Source organism: Rhodamnia argentea, chromosome 7, assembly GCF_020921035.1.
Source record: "Rhodamnia argentea isolate NSW1041297 chromosome 7, ASM2092103v1, whole genome shotgun sequence".
Taxonomy (NCBI): domain Eukaryota; kingdom Viridiplantae; phylum Streptophyta; class Magnoliopsida; order Myrtales; family Myrtaceae; genus Rhodamnia; species Rhodamnia argentea.
In genome coordinates, this window is record NC_063156.1 from 16,064,843 (window position 1) to 16,085,747 (window position 20,905).

The 20,905-nt window shown below is 39.2% G+C and overlaps 1 protein-coding gene across 1 annotated transcript; it reads right to left on the reverse strand.

Annotated features, from left to right (window-relative positions):
- Nucleotides 1-1,846: 1,846 nt before the first annotated feature.
- LOC115748678 (splicing factor 3A subunit 2) lies at nucleotides 1,847-5,581 on the reverse strand. The gene is made up of 7 exons (XM_030685249.2): nucleotides 5,384-5,581; nucleotides 5,099-5,268; nucleotides 3,486-3,562; nucleotides 3,296-3,361; nucleotides 3,024-3,098; nucleotides 2,861-2,935; nucleotides 1,847-2,421 (listed from the first exon to the last, which is right to left on the reverse strand). The coding sequence occupies exons 1-7, from the start codon at nucleotides 5,533-5,535 to the stop codon at nucleotides 2,050-2,052; spliced, it is 987 nt and encodes a 328-aa protein (XP_030541109.1). The 5' UTR covers nucleotides 5,536-5,581; the 3' UTR covers nucleotides 1,847-2,049.
- Between the last annotated feature and the right edge of the window lie 15,324 nt (nucleotides 5,582-20,905).

The following is a 20,905-nucleotide window of genomic DNA, read 5'->3' on the forward strand; positions in this document are numbered from 1 at the left end:
AGATACGGAAAAAATCCAAAAGCTTTTTTTTTTTTTTTTTTTGGCGATTCCAATATTTTCAAGAGTCCAAAATCACACACGGTTGGAATCAAAATCATGCATGTTGCATCACGTATTCTAAATTTCAATCAATTCTGAAATTTTGCGTATTTGATTCGAAAATTAAAAGTGAATGTGAGGATCTACTTGATAGTGGAAGGTCGGAGAAGGCTCCAGGTAGCTGCAGCAGGAGAACTTGTAACGAGCTCCTCTGTCGCGGCAGTGCCTCTGATTACGAGGCGACAGAGAGGCCGAGGCGGGTGAGGTAGGTGGCGGAGGTGACTTCGTTGTGGCTACGCCGATGATGACCGCGTCTCAGTGTTTGTCGTTAAAGAAGTGTGAATTACCAAACAAACCTTACATTAGTCTTGGATAGTTGTAAGGCCTCAGCCTCATCCCTTGATTCGGGAATATCCTTTTTGGGATGTCATCCCGAGGTCCATAGGCCAAATTCGACGGTAACCTGAGTAAGTTAAATCCTAGATGGGACCATTGAAAGATAAGCCCAAGTGGAGTGGAAGTCCAAGATGGTTGTATAAGCAAAGTAAGGAGTGATAAGCTCTTAATCCGATTTGATCCCACACAAAAATTGAAAATCGGTGAAACCGAGAGCCGGACCACCTAATCTTGAAACCGGACAAGACCGACCAGTCCAATTTCTTTCCGGGCAGTCCATTGCAACCGATGGTATTTTTGGACATTCCCGCTATCATGATGCGAAACATTATCTTCCTCAAAAGTACATACCTTTCTATTTTAAAGCTGTGCTGTTATGTGAGTTCAGCTACCAAGAATCTAGGCAAAAATGGAGCAAGAACACTATCGAGTAGCAAAAGCTAAGAGTAATAGACATTGAGAACTCACGGCAATCAGTCAAAGGACACCTCAGACAAACGCCCCTTGGAGACCAATGAACGCAGAAAAACAATAAGAAAAGAGGAAAAGATAAAGATTCAATCGAAATGAACACACGAGAGCAAAAAAAAAAGGAGTTACCATCGCTACCAAACAGAGATCGTCGAGAAGGGTCTTGGGAGAATTGCAGAAGTTATGAGACAGGCCGCTGTCCACGAGAGGACTTGACAAGAATGGAGACAAACGGGACGAAGAAGAAGACCAGCACTGAGCTGCTACACCCTCTCTCTCTCTCTCTCTCTCTCTCTCTCTCTCTCTCTCTGGGTCAAAGCCAATTTTACCTTGATGAGATGGAAAAAACAGAGCAAGAGAGGGAGGCGAGAGTCAAGACTCGAGATGAGACAGGAGGGAGGCGTCGAGCGAGAGGGATTGAGAGAGCCGTGAGTCAAGCAAGAGAGGCGTGAGACACATAGAGAGGGAAAGATTAAGGTTTGTTTCTGTGAATGTGAAACTGAGAGCACCATGAGAGGGGAAAGGAAAGACGGAAGCGAGTGTTCTGTGTAGGGCGTCTTAATTTCTTTAAAACAATTTTAAGGAATTTAAAAAAACCAATCTGATCCGAGTTGGCGATTCCTCCACTGAAATTGTAAACCATATAAAATATCACCAATTCCATAAAATTGAAACAGAACAGAACCAAGAATCACCAAAACCAGCCAGATCGGTCTGGTCCGGACGACTCCTAATCTGGTCGGTTCCGTTGCTCACCCCTAACAAGGGCACATCCCCTTCTCGACATAAGAGTATGTCGGGGAAACAAGTCTAGGTGCATAGGATATTAGCAACCTAGCAATTTGATACACAAAGTGAATAAGAATGGGATGATCCTTCAACATCGTTTCATTGGTGAAAAAACCTTCACGACATAAGAGTGTCTAAAGCATCTTGCATGAAGCTCCAATAGGGGGGGTTCAAATTAGTAAATAAAATATTTAACCGAAGAGCACAGGAAATTACAAACGAGAAAATCAAGGAGTAACAATCGCGTTACTACAGGCTAAAATTGTTACGGAGGCAAGAATAATCCCAGAAGTGCTCAGTACAAAACTAAGCTACTTTTGACATGTGAGATTATGTCAAACCCAAAGTAGCAAATTAACCCTGCATCTGTTGACCCGGAAAACCATGTGGAGGTGGCATTGGAGGCCTGTTCAGTTGTGCGCCGGGAGTATAACTTGCTCCAGGACCAACAGGGGGTGGTGGAGGTGCGACAGGTGGAGCTCCGCCCGGAGGCATAGGCCTGGGCCCATTTGCCATTGGCGGAGGTGGAGGGGGAGCTGATCCTGGCATTGGAGGTGGCCCATTTCTCGGAGGGGCTCCTGGTGGTAATCCTTGCGGTGGAGGAGGCGGTGGCGGAGCTTGAGGTGGAGGCCTTGGCGGGGCACCAGGTGCAGCAGTGCCATTGGCTGCAGGGGGAGGTTGAGGTTTGCTCGTTTCCAGCGGCTTTGTTTTGAAATACAACTGCAACTGCTTATTCATATCAGGTGGAAAAAAACATCAGCTCTCGAAAAACCGAAAGATAAAAGAGTCACGGACGTGAAAAATCAGGTGTGAGAACAGACTAGTCACTCGAACCATGCTCAAGTTATTTGGTAATTAACTACAAGCATCAATTAACAGTCTGTCAGCCAGAGTCTCGCAAAAATTGAATAAATATAGTCAAGAACCAGATATGCCGCTCTGAATGGAGGTGTCTAGGTAGCAAATTTTTTTTCTGAAGATCAAAAAAAGCCCGACAAGATGTCAATTGAGGATAGGGTAGACAACAAAGAGGAATTTATATCCAATTATCACATGAAGGAAAGGCCAATGGCAAGGAAGACAAATCTGTCGACCAACACAATATTTACGACTATCTCATCAAAAGTTGTATGAATATGTATAGAGGAAGCTAGGAAGGGCGAACCGTGAACATCTTTGAATCCGGATCCCAATGTGAGAAGAACTTTGGGGTTGATTTGTCAATCTCTGTGCTAGGAACCTAAATTCAAAGAGCGAAGGTACTGATGAATGTGCATGTAAATCAAAAGGAAGCAAAGAAAATGGACACCTTGGCTCTACTAATATACCTTGAAAGCAATAATCTCATAAGGTTCTGCAGCAAAGAGAAGATATTGATATCTCTTATCAAAAGGTTGGATTCTCTGCATAAAAGAAGAAAAACTAATCACCTCTTTGGACAAAGAACGCTACTCATGTTTTACTGCAATAATAACTTAATCTTATAGCACTGAATGATTTTATTTCATTTCTACTACTGTCTTTTTCCTCTCCTCTTCCTTATTTTGTTTCAGTGCATTGGGAACATGAGTAGCACCATAATCAGCAATGTATAGCATACCTGCTCATAAGATGACATGAAACGATGTCTTGGCTTTGAAAGATCCTCTATCTCAGGATATTCAATCTGTATATCAGCAAAATGCCACCATGAGTATCAGCCACCATCAATCAACCTAACCGAAAAATAGCTACCCTCACTGATGATAAAACATAATTAAAAGTCTTGAAGCTTGAGAAGAACGAATCACCTGGAAGAGAAGGGATCTTTGCTTTGTTTCTGGATCAAATTGTTTTGTCACCCTGTACCCAGGTCTACCAATCTTAACTGCAGGCCAGAGAGACATTTAATTAGTAATCAATTATAATCTTGACAGCACCACTACTTAGTAGGTTTAAGTCTCAAGTAGGCAAAAGAAAACTATCAAACTAAAGCAGAAATCAAATACAAGCAACCAACTTTTCTCAGATCAAGTGAAATTGATACTCAGCACCAGATCCCATTAACATGTTCTACGACTAACAGTTCCACAATCGACTCACCGATCATAAAATAGAAAAGTTTCAATGCCTTGGCCATTAAATCTGGGAGATCTACTTATCGCTGAGCAAACACCTATCATGAACCAGCAATTAGGTAGACCAGCATCCATCTTTTGTCATCAATATCAACTTTTTCCCTCAAAGACCACTCTCCACAATGCCCTATTTGAACAATTTAAATTCATCACTAAACAACTAAGAAAACTCCACTTCGATGTCAATGGAAGAGGTCTCAAGCTTCCTTTGTTTCACAGAAAACATAGTGTTTTCCGAAAATAATATCAAGAGAAGTGATAGCATTTTCCGGCATTTAGTTGAAACTTGAAAAATGAGCTGGAATTAATTCTCTGCCGTTCGGAATTGAAAATTAGAAATCATTTTCTAATCATGGGCTTGGAATATGTTTGGGCCAAGTAATTCTTCACTTTTGTGGTGTAGCTTAGTAGCTTACTACTCCTATTCTATTTGCTTCTTTCTTCTTCCCTTTCTTCTCCATCAGACACAATGAAAAGCAACACCTACATCTCATTCACTGCCATGACGAGAAAAGGGACACAGGTCAGATAGGGGCAATAGGTGCAGAAAAGCTCCAGTAGCCCCTCTTTCCTCCATTTTTTTAGTACTCAGACCATTTGACAGGTGAACTTTCTTGTCATCTTTTTTTTTTTTTAATTTTTTCGGTCATGAATGGTGTTGGTCATGCAGTCTGGTGGTGTTGATGACTGTGGTTGGGGATGGCTGTGAAGCAGGAGCGGCTGGTGGCAGCGGCGCTCGGATTTTGTTTCATAATCGACGGCGTTGGTCGATGAAGATGAAAGTGGTGGTAATGCTGTGGATCTATGTTTTTGGGCGCAGCTTTTCCTCTTGATGAAGAGTATTTTACTTAGACAAACTAATTTTGCAGCATCAAATGCCACAATAATATGAACACGTTTTTCTAATAATCATTTTCAAACAAGCAGAGCCGGCAAAAAACCAAGAAAAATTCTAACATCCTGCTGATAGATAGCTGCCAATTCGATCAAAATCAAACGACAAGAAGAAAATAAACTATCCCACGCAGTACAGTCGAATCCTCATTCAAATGTCCCCAAAATACCAGCAAAAGAGATTCTCTCAACTGCTCCAACATCAGCTACAACAGAGAGAACGCGCCCAACAATCCATCAACACCCCAACGGTCCACATGATTCAGCAATAACTCTCACTAGCAGTACAGTACGCATAATATTATTCTCCACGCAAAATAACCAATCTAGATCCTCGAGCAGATTCCACATATATGCCAATTCGCAAGGAGAAGCGGAAGAACGTAACTCACCTGTCTTGCGAACATTAACCTTTCGCTTGTTGGGCTGAGGCTGAGCAGGAGCATCCTTAGCCTCACGAGCCGCTCTCTTAGCCAAGTTGGTCTGATGCCTCTTCCCTTGCGTATGCGCCAAGTAGTTCCCCTCGTTGTTGTGCAGAGTCAAGCACAGCTTACACTCGTAGCTGAAACCGAAACAACCACCACTCCGTAAACCATCAAATTGACCCAAAACCCAGTTCTGGAGATCGATTATCACATCCAAAATCGACGAAATGCCGAGGCAAACGAAGGAGTCACCTGCCGAGGTGGTTGCGCATGAAATAGGGATCCTTGGCGAGGTCGATGGTCTCGAGGGCAAGTCGGCGGAGACGCTCGCGGCGGTCGATGGCTTCGTTCTGGGCGGAGGCGGCGCCTCCGCTTCCGGGCTTCGAACCCCATTCGCGATCCATTCTCGCAGTCGAGCGTCGCACTGGCCGCCGCTGTTTCTGTCTCTCCTTCTTCTTCTCCTCCTCCTCCTACTTCTTCTTATGTCTCTCTAGAATTGCCGGATGGGCTGGGCCTGCAGGACCGAGGATGTCCGAATTGTTTCGGGTTATCCACTTGATTTGGGTTCGGATTCTTTGTTTTTTGGGTTACGATTATGTCCTTTTTTTTTTCCTTCTCTAAAGTCTTTTCTCTCACTTTTACTCTTTCTCTTTGTAGAATATAATAGTCGAACACTATGTCTGAAACTAAATGTCCTCACCTCATCAATTTTATTATCACCGGATTTTAGTTTTTGTCTTCAAGAAAAAAAGAAAGAAATAAATAAAGTCGAACCAATAATTGAAAATTTACTATGATAATTCTGCTGCAGTTTCCTTCATTAAGAACGACAAGTATTTTGACAGTACTAAATTTATGAAAATTAAATACTTGTTCATTAAAGAATAAGTTCGAAAATAGAGAGTGTCAATAAGCATATATTAGCACCAATCTTATGATTGCAGATCCTTTAACAAAAAGACTGTCGCCCAAAATATTTAACGAACAAGTTGAAAGGATGTTCATTATTGGACGTCAATAAAGATATTGCATTATGGTAATAGGAAATTGCTAACAAGTGTTGCCTTCATGCTACGGTATGGACGAGAAGTTTTTATTACTTATGATGCGTTTATTTTGAGTGGAATATTTTTTTTTTCATAAATTGATTTTTCATACCCTTACCTGTTTGGTTTGATTCGCCAAAAATGATTGGTCAACCAAAAATACTTTTCGGTCAGCGAAAATATTCATGTATAAAATTAGAAAAATAAAATCCTAAGTCTAAAGAGATGAAAAACACTTTTCAAAACTGTTCATCTTGAACTTTTTGAATATTTTATTCTCTTAGTTTATTTTATATTATCTACATTTTATTTTTTTATTTTTTTATTTTTCCTTCTTGCTCCGTCGGTTGCCGAGCCTAGGTGATTGGTCCCACAAGGTCAAGCCTTGCCATATCTAGTGAGCTCCTTGAGCAACGAGGCTTGATCTCATGTGGCCGATCGCTAGCAATAGCTAGAACAAGAAGGAGAAAAAAATAAATAAAGTTAAAAGTACGATTTTTTTTGTTTGAGATAAAGTCACGAGATTGAATTGTTTTTCAAATGAGATCCAAATACTAGAAAACGTTTTTGGCCAAATAACACCAAATAAAGAAAAACTAATCATTTTTCTGAAAAAATGATTTTTCGAAAGGTATTTTTCTTTTATTATGAAGTTTTCCCTAAAACCAACGCTAAACGTTGTGAACATATCTTCAACTCTTAAGAAGGCTATCTAACAAGTTTAATGCTCATTTACGTTTCTAAATATTTACTAAAGAAATTGTAAGGCAGGGCATTATATAAGTCTATAAATTCTAATTTGAGAAAAACACGAAAAATGCTTCCTCTATCTTTCTAGGACTTCCATATGTCTAACTTAACCCATCAGTTCAGTGAAAGATCGATTTAATCATATGCAAAACAAAAGGGCTTTGAAAAACACCAGTTTAACTTGGTTCTCAGTTGTTGCCTATCTCATAAAAGGGCATAAACTTTCAATCGGTATCTAAATCGGCCCTTTGTCAAGTTTTCTTCTGATGATTCCGTTCAGAGCCCGACGTGTCATTTCACATGTACGTTACCTCCACAGCACCTTCCAGGGTGGCACTAAGGCGCCAGAAGTGATGTTGTTCCAACCAAGACTTTAGACGCAATATGACATGCGACACAATCTTCCTGTATTGGAGTGGCAAAAGTGAGCAAAGCTATTTGTAAATGAAATGGTTTCCTTTCCATTTATTCCCCTCTATTTATGAAAAGGTTGTGATTTCTTCAATATTCTCTTTCAGTTCCATATGCCTTTTTTTTTTGTTTTTCACATAAATCTCTCTTTTCTTTTTAGTCACCATTTAAGGTCATTTGTTGTAGGAGGAGTATCTCATCATCCATGACAATATAACTCAATGTATTATGGGGATAAGTTTACTAGAAGTCCTCACGAAAGTGCAATTCAGTTCTAAAACTTTTAGAAAGTGCAATTAAATATTTAAACTAGTCAAATTTGTGCAATTAAGTTTTTCTGTTAACTTTGTCCAATTTGGATAATAGAAAATGCTGATGTGGCCTTTTTTATTATTTTACTCTCCTACGTGAAGATTGACATTCGAAAAAATGAAACATAGTGGGCACTTCACCTAGAATCTGCATATACATAAACAATTATCTTTACACGTGCTTCCTCGGAGGAACTCCAAGTTGATGAGTTATTTATCAGCAAAATATGCATAATTATCTTAAAGAATATGCACTAGAATAAATGAATATGTGTTGATTAGAGATTTATTCCAAAGTTATGCATAGAAATAGAGATTTGCTAAAGTGACCTTTAAAACCAAAAAGCTAGGTAAGGCTCACAGCGAGCCCACGTGCTCAACCTGATGCGAGCTTTATATACATTGCTCAATTTTTAAAATATGATCATGATAGTCACATTGCTTATGTGATGCATCAGAACGTCATGCGCCATGCGTGTCCTTTCCATTTTATACTCATAATGGAAATTGTGCATGCGAAAGTATAACAAAATTTTCACTTACATCTTGCACAAGACATCAAACGAGTTTAATTAATATGCTTACGTCGGTGTTTACAATTCGATCTTGTGATGCCCTAGAAATTCGACCTCTTTATGATAATAGAACTTAGTTTATGGATTGTCTGTGAATTCCAATTTGTTGCCCGAGATTGAATCTCGAGGGATTAGGTAATGGAAATTGAGAATTTTCTAAATCGTCGATCGAATTAGTTTATGGTTCGAGCGATTGATCGTTTCGTTTTAGGATCGAAATTCCTAGGCTTAGATTTCATTCTAACCTAATTGACTCGAGATTGGACAAGAATACCCCCCCTTAGAATTGCCAATTGCCTAAACTACCCTTGGAATGACAATTGACTAAAATGCCCTTGACATTTTGGGGAAATGACGATTTTTCCCCTAGGGTTTATGAACTAGGAGACAAAGCATTAAATGAAGTGGGCCTCACCTTATCAAGTGAACCCCCTCTAGTCAAAAAGGGGCGGCCGGCCACCTTATCTTTTTCCGCTCCCTAACCGCCTCTCTCTCCTTCTAAATCCCCTCTCTCGGCTCCATCTCCCTTATCTCCCTCTCTCTCGGATTGTTCTTGCGCCGCACGCCCCCAACACCACCCCACCACTTTTCGACGTCCTCTGCCACCCTTTAATCTCCATCGACCAAAATACGTTGCCCGAGGAGCTACGGAGCAGCCCCCATCACCACCCTGCTCTTCTCGGGTCTTGTTAGAGAAAACCGCAGCTACCGCTACTATGCGCTGCAGCTGGCATCGACCTCCCATGGCCATCAAGAACCTTCCTTGACGTATCATGGCCACCCTTAACCACCGTAGGCCGCTGTTCAGCTCCGCCACAGCCTCGAACAACCTGGAACTCGAACCTGCCGCTGCGCGATTCTGCTACTATTTCTCGATTCTGTTTGGGGAGAAACCAAGTCACTCCCATTGAAACCGGTCCTAACTTCACCCCACAATCTCGACAGACCTGTCTCAACCTCCCTTGGACATTGTAGATCGCCGAACAACCCCTGAACAGCCCCCTAAATTGAAACTATACACCACCCCATCCCAACGCTCCATTCGGTTCCGGTTTGAGAAATTGGGATTGCTTTAGCTTGTAGTGACCTCCTACCACCACCACGACACCTCATAGACCTCCTAAGACGTCCCTAGACCAGCACTAAACTGCCTTATTGCCTATAGCTACCCGAACAAACCCGAATAGCCCCAAATAAGCCTTGACTACGAGCAATTGCCGTCATTGAACATAATTGACATCCATTGCTCTTTGGATCGTGGACTGGGAACCCAAGAGCTCATCGAAGACCGATATTACCCTTCTAAGCTTAGTTAATCGTGAGTTGATCTCTAATCCCTGGTTAAGTCGTTAATTGCATTTGGAATTAGTGTGATTAGATCGTTTAGGTGTTTGGCTAGGTTGATTAGGGTCGGTTTAAGTTAGAAATTGGATTTAGGCTAAATGGCCCTAATTGAGGAGGTTAGTCAATTTCAATTACTTTAGACTTGATTACTTGATTTCGGAACACTTTTACAAGAATGAAATTGGCTCTCAAGTTGTTTATATTTACCATTGAATTAGCTATTGGTGTTAATTGATTGATTGCCTCAATTATGTAATTATGCATTATGATTGATTGAGGATTGATTGGATGCTAGTGTGAGAACTATTGACCTTGTATGTTTTTGCTAAACCTCATGATCGGTATTGTACATCCATATGACATCCCATGACTCAAGTTGCATGTGTTAGCATAAGAATGGCCGAGGGTCGAGTCTTTAAGCACGATTGTGTGAGCATCCAACTAAACTCAAAGATAAGAATGAAATGGCCATTGGATGAATTTATTGGTCATATGATTGGACGGTGATGCGTGGCTTGGCGAGTTCATATCGTGTCTATGGCATGAACCACACAACTCGTCGGTTGCCCGACCTTCTATGTTGTGTCATGGATTGTCGGATAAAGGTTGCAGCTTGTGATGGGCCGATGCTCCTTAGGGAATGTCTACTTGAGATATTGGGTTATCACTTGTAGTTGTCATCGTTGAGAGGAAATGGGACGATGCCTAGCTTACCGGATGGCGGCCACAGCATTGTGTTGCATGGATCGTATTAATAGATTCCAACATTATGTTGCGTGGATCTAACCGTATCAACCACGTGAATCATCATTAATAAATGGACTCGCGTGATGTCTAAGTTCTGACCGGTGTTGTTATGCCTTATGATTATTCGAGTTCCTTGATGGTCGATTTGAATCAATACGACTATATACCACGTTCACGTTGCATTATGTGTGGCACCCCGATGGGTAAGTTGCAGTGGCTAACATATATATATATATATATGTTTTGCGATATGTGACCGATTGATAGAACATTCAGCTTGTGACGAGCCGATGCTCCTTAGGGAATGTCTACTTGAGATATTAGGTAATCACTTGTAGTTGCCATTGTTGAGAGGAAATGGGACGATGCCTAGCTTACCGGATGACGGCCACAACATTGTGTTGCGTGGATCGTATTAATAGATTCCAACATTATGTTGCATGGATCTAACCGTATCAACCACGCGAATGATCGTTAATAAATGGACTCGCGTGATGTCTAAGTTCTGACCGGTGTTGTTATACCTTATGATTATTCAAGTTCCTTGATGGTCGATTTGAATCAATACGATTATATACCACGTTCACGTTGCATTATGTGTGGCACCCCGATGGGTAAGTTGTAGTGGCTAACATATATATATGTTTTACGATATGTGATCGATTGATAGGACATTCAGCTTGTGACGGGCCGATGCTCCTTAGGGAATGTCTACTTGAGATATTGGGTTATCACTTGTAGTTGCCTTCGTTGAGAGGAAATGGGACGATGCCTAGCTTACCGGATGACGGCCACAACATTGTGTTGCGTGGATCGTATTAATAGATTCCAACATTATGTTGCGTGGATCTAACCGTATCAACCACGCGAATCATCGTTAATAAATGGACTCGCGTGATGTCTAAGTTCGACCGGTCTTTGTTATGACTTATGATTATTCGAGTTCCTTGATGGTCGATTTGAATCAATACGACTATATACCATGTTTGCGTTGCATTATGTGTGGCACCCCGATGGGTAAGTTGCGATGGCTAACATATATATATATATGTTTTGCGATATGTGATCGATTGATAGGACATTCAGCTTGTGACGGGCTGATGCTCCTTAGGGAATGTCTACTTGAGATATTGGGTTATCACTTGTAGTTGTCATCGTTGAGAGGAAATGGGACGATGCCTAACTTACCGGATGACGGCCACAACATTGTGTTGCGTGGATCGTATTAATAGATTCCAACATTATGTTGCGTGGATCTACCCGTATCAACCACGCGAATCATCATTAATAAATGGACTCGCATGATGTCTAAGTTCTGACCGGTGCTGTTATGACTTATGATTATTGGAGTTCCTTGATGGTCAATTTGAATCAATACGACTATATACCACGTTCACGTTGCATTATGTGTGGCACCCCGATGGGTAAGTTGTAGTGGCTAACATATATATATGTTTTGCGGTATGTGATCGATTGATAGGACATTCAAGACGAATCAACGCCTTAGTCGGACTTAGGTGTTGATTCACCGAGATTATATTTCACCTCTTCGTGGTTCTCACTTTTTAGGTTCAAGGTAAAGATGTCGAATCAACCGCGTCCGATGAGGTTTGGGATCCCATCTCACCTTGGAATTCGGGTTAACCGCCACCCGATACCCGGCACAAATAAGGTTTGGAAAGAACGCATCACGACGGTCTACGTAAAGGAGGGAATGGAGGATTTGGTATCTCATCCCTTCAAAGCGTGGGTTCTTCGTGACAGCGATCGCATTTTTGGCCCCGTGGTGGGATCGCTATGGTTTTGTAGGAAACCCCGATGGTGAGATAGTGGATCCCGATCCTATACCTGACCCGGTTGACAATGACAAACTTGAAGTTTCTTCTGGCCGTGACCCCTCGGTTTGATTGTTGGAGTTCGTAGTTTCGGGAGCTATATCTTTTAGAGTAAATGAACAACCGACCTTGCCCGACCTTTGGCCACTTTTTGATGGCCTTAGTGAGCCACCCCGAAGTGTGGGGCTATACTTGAGTAGGGCTCTATAGGGCTCATCTTGATATACTTGGATACCGTATCGATAGCTACGCATTTTGATATCCTACTGTTACGGGTGTTTATACGTGACTATCCCCATTGTTTTATGTGGTTGGGAGTTTATACATTTCCACGTGCTCGATATGGTATCATAGGTCGATGACGTAACTGGGACGTTATCTATTATGACCTAAGGCGATTTTGTAGGGATATTGCGTGCCCGGGGATCGGGGCGTGACAAGTACATCGTTCAAGCCAAATACAAAATATGAAAGTGCAGGAAAAGGATTGGTTGAACTAGCTCCACTACTTCAATAACTAGCCTAAACATTAACCAAGCCACTATCCAACTTAGGGGTTGATGCTACCAGCATTATCTCATCCACTCCATCATCACATCCAGGAAACATCACTGAAAAATAAAGAAATGAGCTGAAACCTAGCAAATGAAATTTCTGGGTTTAAATTAGAAAATCAGCTTACCACTCAATCTGGTACAAAACAACATGAGCATATGACAAGTAAGAATGTATGCTGAGTTTACGAGTCAATATTTTACCTTTCTTATTATGATATGCCAAAGCAATCTAATACCAATATGACACCATATTATTTCACTCATATGCATGAGGATGATCATAATTTGCCTTATTCATTGACATGGATGCTTATACGCCTGTATATTTATGAGCATCCACATGCATTGGGTATTTTACTTCTCCTCCCGAGCACTCTCGGGGCTTCTTGAGCACTTCCGAGGCATCTCGACACATGGGATATCTTAACTCTTGAGGCATCTCGACACTCGGGGCATTTCAACTCCAAGGCATCCCGAAACACTCCTCGGGACATTTCGACACACATGGCACCTCCACTCGGAGGCTTCCCCGGACTCTTCTCATGGCATCCTCACAGCATCCCAAGAAACGGGCATCGTCCCTTTTAATTTAGGGTAACAAAATGCTATTATTCACATGCAGAATGCATATGTTGATATCATAATCATATGATTTTGCTTGTATCCACAACGAAATCACCACTTACAACAATTGATATTCAACACACATAACATTTTCATGCATATCATTACCTTTCCCTTTTCACGCATACGTGGTGGATGATAATTTCAAACTCGCCTCTTTCCATTTCCCATCATGTCTTGTAATGATCGCATAATAATAAGATACTTCTTCACTTCCATATTGCAATGCAAGCAATGATAAGTAAACACATATGCAGTTCAATACATATGCCCATCTTCTTGTAGTCAAACAATGAGTAAGAAGCAACATGTGGACAAACTCAATAGTTGGATAGATTCGGAAGGTAAACATATTCATGCCGTGAATCTGATCAAATAATTGATTAAGCAATTCAGACTAAGAAAGCGAATCAAACTCAAAGAGAGAATCGGACTCAATAAATGAATAATGAATTTGATCAAGCAAATTTGGCATTACAAGGTGAATCTGACCAGCGAATGATGAATATAATATTACGAATACTACACTTCCAAGTTCAAACCCATCATTTTTACATTCAACAAGTTACCAAACCGATCAAACACCTTTTAGGCATATACTTACTCTCAAGATAAATGAAACAATCACAACATCTCCACACCACTATTCACATACTCACACTTAACGTCAAATTTAACTAAAACTAAGAACACACATATCAATCAACCAAGTCAAAAGTACTAAGTAGATTAACCTAACTTAACGCCTAGAGATTTCACTTACATTGATAAAACTTGAACAAAACGCAAAACTCTAGCAACCTTGTACTCTTGGAAGATGAAATCCTGTTTTTCAATCCCAAGATTGAAAGCACAGGGAAATATCTTTTAGAATCTGAAGAGAGAAGGTTACGGCCCAGGTGAAAATGAGCTTCTGATATCACTAAGGTTAAATGAAGTCTTGAATATGGAAGGTGGCACGCAGTTAGAAAACATGTGCGGCAAAGTTTTACTCAATCTCTAGTCAAATGGAAAGAATGTTTGATGACTAACACTTAAAAAGTGATGATATTCAGTTTGAGGTATCGTGAGTCCGAATCTGAGAAAGACATCTAGCCTTGCATGCACAATTGAGGTAATGATACTTAGTTTGAGGTGTCAAGAGTCCGAATCTGAGATATACACACGGCCTTGCATGCACTATTAAAAAGGCAAGTGGGCATTAGGTGACTTAATGTGGATATTTGAATATGCTAATTGAGTGAGAGGTCTTATATCTTCTCTTTCGACCAACAAATTGACTAAATCCCACTTACTATTAACTGAGATTAAATTAGATAATTTTACAAATGTTGACACTTTCTCAAGTCACCAAAATATCTAGAAAATCAGTTTGTGGATAAGAAAACTAGTGTCCCTTATAAATATTGACAGCATCCGAAAATATTTGGAATCCTGTAAAATGAGAGATAATTTGTAAAAATATTTGTCCTCATCAACGACTAAGATGACGGTAAATTTATTTACCGTTACTTTACCCCATCCACGAACATGCCAACATCTATTAATTTCACTCCAATACATTGGACTTGGAACGATAATAGTCGTGAGAAATCATCTTCCGCATTTTTACACTACAAAAAAACACGGATTTAGCCACAAAAAATTTGCGACGCAAAAAATTCGTCGCTAATTTCCGACAAAAATAGCAACAAAAGTAATATTCGCCGCTATTTGCGACGAAATTAGTGACGAAACAATTTGTCGCTAATTAGTGACGAATATAGCGACGGAAAAAACTTTCGTCACTAATTTACGACAAAAAATCGCCACGAAATAGTTTTCGTTGCTAACTTGCAATGAAAATTGCCACAAAAAATATTTTGTAGCTAATTTGCGACGAAAATAGCCACAAAAAAAATTTCGTCGCACGTTAGTGATGAAAACAACCATGAAAATATTATTCGTCACTATATCCTTTGTGACGAAAATAGGATTCGTCGCCAATTAGCGACGAATGTCTTTTTTCATCACAAATTCTTTTCTTAAAAGTTAGTACGAATTGGTATTTTCGTCGTAAAATTAGCACTATGAATAAAAATAACAAAGAAAAAATTAAAATTAGCGACGAATACATATTTTCGTCGCTAATACGATATAAAAAAAATAACAAAATAAAAATGAAAAAATAATTAGCAACGAACAGTGTTTTCGTCGCTAACCTCCTATTGAGCAATTAGCGATGAAAACCAAATTTCGTCACAAATTTGTTGCTAAGCATTTAGCGGCGAAAACCTAGTTCGTCACTAATTAGCGACAAACCATGTTTTGCATCGCAAATTCTCTTCGTAAAAGTTAGCGACGACCATTAATTTCATCCCAAAATTAGTACTATATAGCGACGAATCATGGTTGTCGTAGCTAATATGATAGAAATATAAATAAAAAAGAAAATATTCAATTTAGCGACGAACTGTTATTTTTGTCGCAAAATTAGAACTATGAATAAAAATAACAAAGAAAATGTTAAATTTAGCGACGAATACTATTTTCGTCACTAATTGAGCGACGAAATGTATTATTCATCACTAATACGATCTAAATAAAAATAAAATAAAAAATAAAAAAATAATTAGCGACGAACATTGTTTTTCGTCGCTAACCTCCTATTGAGCATTTAGCGATGAAAACCAAATTTCGTCGCAAATTTGTTGCTAAGCATTTAACAACGAACGTTGATTTCATCACAAAATTAGCACTATGTAGCGATGAATCATGGTCTTCGTCGCTAATATGATAGAAATATAAAAAAGAAAATATTCAATTTAGCAACGAACTGTTATTTTCGTTGCAAAATTAGCACTATGAATAAAAATAACAAAGAAAATATTAAAATTAGCGACGAATCGCTATTTTCGTCGCTAATTTAGCGACGAAATGTATTATTCGTCACTAATATGATAGAAATAAAAATAACAAAGAAAATGTTCAATTTAGCGACGAATCACTATTTTAGTCGCTAATTTAGCGACGAAATGCATTATTCGTCTCTAATACGATTTAAATAAAAATAAAAATGGAAATAAAAAATAATTAGTGATGAACAATGTTTTTCGTCACTAATTCTCTTTTTAAAAGTTGGTGACGAAAATTGTTGTTCGTCGCTAATTTGTGACGAATGATTGTTTTCGTCGCTAAGTAGCGATGAACAGACATTTTCGTCGTTAATTAGCGACGAATAACAATTTTGTCGCTAATTACTATCCTTAATTTTTTTTTTCCATCTTTATTAGAACCTTTTTTTTAAATTTATTACATATATAAAGTAGTGAACAAACAAAAAATAGAGGTCAATTTTTTTATATATAAAATATAGCTTAGAAAAATATTAAACTTTGATGTGATACTAAATAGAGTAGAGTAACGATCTATTCAAAAACGATTTGCTTTGCATAATATTAAATCGCCATAAATATATATTGTAATTGTGTCATTCATAAAAATGAAATCGATCGATTCTTTCTTCTAAGATGGATAAGATACTATCAATGAATAAGAGATGTTCTAAATCAATTAATGAAGTTTTCAAAAACATTATTAAAAAAAAATGAAGTTTTTTTCAAAATTGGGAAAAATTATTTCGTTTTTATTTCGACTAATAAAATATCATGAAAGCTCAAGAAAGGCGTTAGTTGGGGGAAGAATCCGCCCGAATCGGATTTTTTGAGGAACACATCGAGAGATAATTGGATTTGGTTAGATAATGTGTGGTTGGTAAACAAGGATTGGTTTTTCAGCAAGGTACGAAATGTATTGTCAAATATTCAATATGATTATACAAGATCTAGTTTCGTTCAAGTAACGAATTCTAGCCAATTGAAAGGATCTTCTGATCAATCCGGAGATCATTTCGATTCCATTAGTAATGAGGATTCATAATATCACACATTAATCAATCAAAGAGAGATTTAACAAATAAAAGAAAGATCGATTCTTTGGGATCCTTTCTTTCTTCAATTTAGCGACGAAATCCATTCGTCGCAAAATTAGCAACAACACAAGATGTTCGTGAAGAAGATGAAGATGAAGATCAAGACGAAGATGAAGGTAAAGATAAAGATGATGAGGAAGATGAAGATTAGGATTTTTGGAACTTTTTACTAATTATGTGTAATTATTATTATTATTGTGACGTATGTTATTGTTGTTCTATTATTACTATAATTATTAATATTGTTATTATCATTATTATTGTTATTATTATGGTTGCTGTTAATTATTATTATTGTTATTATTAATGTAATAGGTCGTCCGAAATTTCGTCACTAAATGGCGACAAATCACACAATTTAATTGTTATTATCATTATTATTGTTATTATTATTGTTGTTGCTGATTATTATTATTTGTCTATATGTTTTTATTTTTTTTCTTTTCCACAGCAAGTGTCGTGGCTAATTTCGTCACTAATTGGACTATTCATCGCTAATTAGCGACAAAAAACAAATTGTCGCAAAATTAGCAATGAAAAATATTCGTCGCAAAAATCATTCGTTGTAAAATTTGTCGGTAATTAGCGACAAAAAAGTTTATCGCAAAATTAGCGATGAAAAACTCATTTGTCGCTAATTAGCAACAAAAAATGTTCGTCGCAAAAGTGTTTGTCGCTAATTAGCAATGAAAAATGTTTGTCGCAAAAGTTTTCGCCGCTAAATTCATCACAAATTAAATTTCATTCTCGAAATTGTTAAAGTAGTAGTTCATCGCTAATTTAGTCGCTAATTAGTGACAAAACAATTTCGTCGCTAAATTTGTCACAAATTAAATTTCATTATTAAAGTAATAGGTCGGCACTAATTTCGTCATTAATTAGCGATAAAAATCGTACGTTGCAAAATTAGCGAAGGAAAGTGTTCGTCGTAAAAGTATTCCTCGCTAAGTTCATTGCGAAATTAATTTTATCAGCAAATTTATTAATAGTTCGTTGCTAATGTCGTCGTTAATTAGCGACAAAGACTGTCTTCGTCACTAATTAGCGACGAAAAAGCTGTCGTCACAAAATTGAGCTCCAGGGAGTGCTCTGGGAACACTTTCGGAACAGAAACACTTTCCAGGGAGTGTTACCATTCGGACCCTTATTGCCTCATACTATGTTACTTCTCACTCTTTGACCGTCTTCGTCGCTTCTGCTTCTCCTTCATTTCCCCCTTCCTTCTTGTTCGTGGTTTCTTTTTCTGGTTCGGCCGAGTGACCCACCTCCACCGACCACTACAACCTCCACCACCACCCTCCGTCCACTCCCGTCGCCGGCTACGCCTCATCGCCGGTCGGCCTCGCGCGAGCCGCAACCAGATGATTCGCTTGCTACAACCACCCATTAGCATAGTCGCCCGGTCGCCGTAAACCCGAGACCTTCGCCCCACGACCCTCTTCCACCTGGGCTCTGCCACCACCGAGCATCACTACCTAGCCACTTCCGGCCACCCGAGCTGGCCGAGACCCACAGATCCGAGGCCGAGACCCACATATCTGAGGCCGAGCTCGCCACGACGATGATCCGAGCTCTCTGCTCATGAACCCGATGCCCACCCGAACCGCCAAACCATCGTGTTCGTCTCTTCCCTGCTCCCACTTCTTGTATCTAGAGCTTGGTTGGATTGTTTTTAGCCATTATTAATTTTTGTGAAGGTAGAATTTGCAAGTAGTCATGCCTCTAGGTTCGTCTATTCTATTTTTGTGAAGGCTCCTCTCATACGTGGTAATGATAGTTGAAATTTGGTTTTCAGTATAACTTCTTCTCTTATTGTAATAGTTAATCTCTCTCACTTGATGAAACTAGTCCCCATATATGTAGCAGAAATTACCCCAAAGGACCTTCGTGGAGGATTTACAACAGTACATCAAGTAATGCAAAATCGCTTATAGGTACTAGCAATACCTTGGCACTCGTGTTGTTCTTGCACCTAACTCAATCGTGAACATTTAAATTTTCCACAATTAATGATCTGTTGTGGTGTGTTTATGACTTACCTTATCAATGCATTCGTTACTTTGCGAGCACTAGCTCTCATAGGTGAGTTTGTTACCTGGTGATGCTCTGTTAATCTCATCAGAACAGTGTTACAATTTTCTATGTATTTCATTTCAGGCATTATTCCATGTCTTGTACAGGTCATCGGATTGGCTTTCGTTCCGGAATCTCCTCGATGGCTGGTGAGTTGTGAAAGTTCTTTTCTTCAATGACCTTCCTTCTACATGACCCACAATTTTTTTTCACATTTGTCAACAATTAAGGAGAAGAATTTAACAACCACGTTTGAAGTGTCACAAAAATATTATATTTAACAAAACGATGATGTCTTTCACGCAAAGAGAGGCCGGAGTAAAGATTGTGAAGCCATCTCACTTCGCTTGAGAGGGAAGAATGCCGATATCTCTCAGGAAGCAGTTGAGATTTGGGTAGCTCTTTTGAATTCTTGGAAAATAGCTCTCTGGGATGGTATCATTGTACATTTTGTCTTGGAGGTAATAGATCCTGATGTGGGTTGAAATACTTTACAAGAATACACAGAAACCCTTCGACAGCTTTCAGAAGCCAGGATATAAGACTTGTTTCAGAGGAAATATGCCTACTCACTTATTGTCGGTATTCTACATTAGTTTAAGTCTTGCAGCTTGACTTTATTTTGGAGGGACGAGTGTGAAAATTGATAACTTTGATGTGTAGGTTGGAGTTGGGTTGATGGTATTGCAGAAATTTGGAGGGGTGAATGGAATTGCTTTTTATGCTAGTTTTATATTCACATCAACTGGTACATCTGAATTTGTTTTGTAAAGCTATGTTTGATTTGGAATGCAAAAAGCAAGAAATGGATTTGTTTATTCTTTGATTTTTTACTTTTGGTAGGCTTCTCTGGTAGTCTCGGGACTACAACGATAGTTGTCGTTCAGGTTCCCCTCTCTTGCTTCTCTTAGTCCTGTTTTGGCCATTGAAACTGATTTATTCGCAAATTCTTTAAAGGTAATATTCTCATTGAGGGAGTTGAAATATTTGTTGTATATTTAACAATTTCTTATTGCATCACCCACTGTATTAGATTGACTGCATTCAATTGCTATACACGCAGGAGATCTTGAAAGATGCCACTGAAATAGAACTGCAAACTATTCACGTGGCATCTCAATTACCTGCTCATTCTAAGTTCACATCCTATTCTCCTTACAGGTGGAAAGGGTCCTAGTTCCTGACATACGTTATGTCTGTCTTTGCTACAGTTGATAAATTATGTCATCGTGGTTGATCTACTTCCAACAATGAACTTGTCTTGTTGAGTTCTCAGAGTTCAGGAGGAAAAGGATATTGTTTCTTGCATTGGCATTCAGGATCCAGAAAACTTAGCAATCTTGGAGAACGAGTCTCAACAGTTCTCTTCAAAGAAGGAAACTGCTTATGATCGCGATGCCGAAAATGGCCTTGCATCTTTTCCTCCAAGCTTCACATCATTTCTGACTAGTTGTTGCGCCGACCGTGAACAAGGTGAACTGACTACTCTCTCTTAAAGATAGGAGTATTCTCTCTTTGGCAGACTAATTGA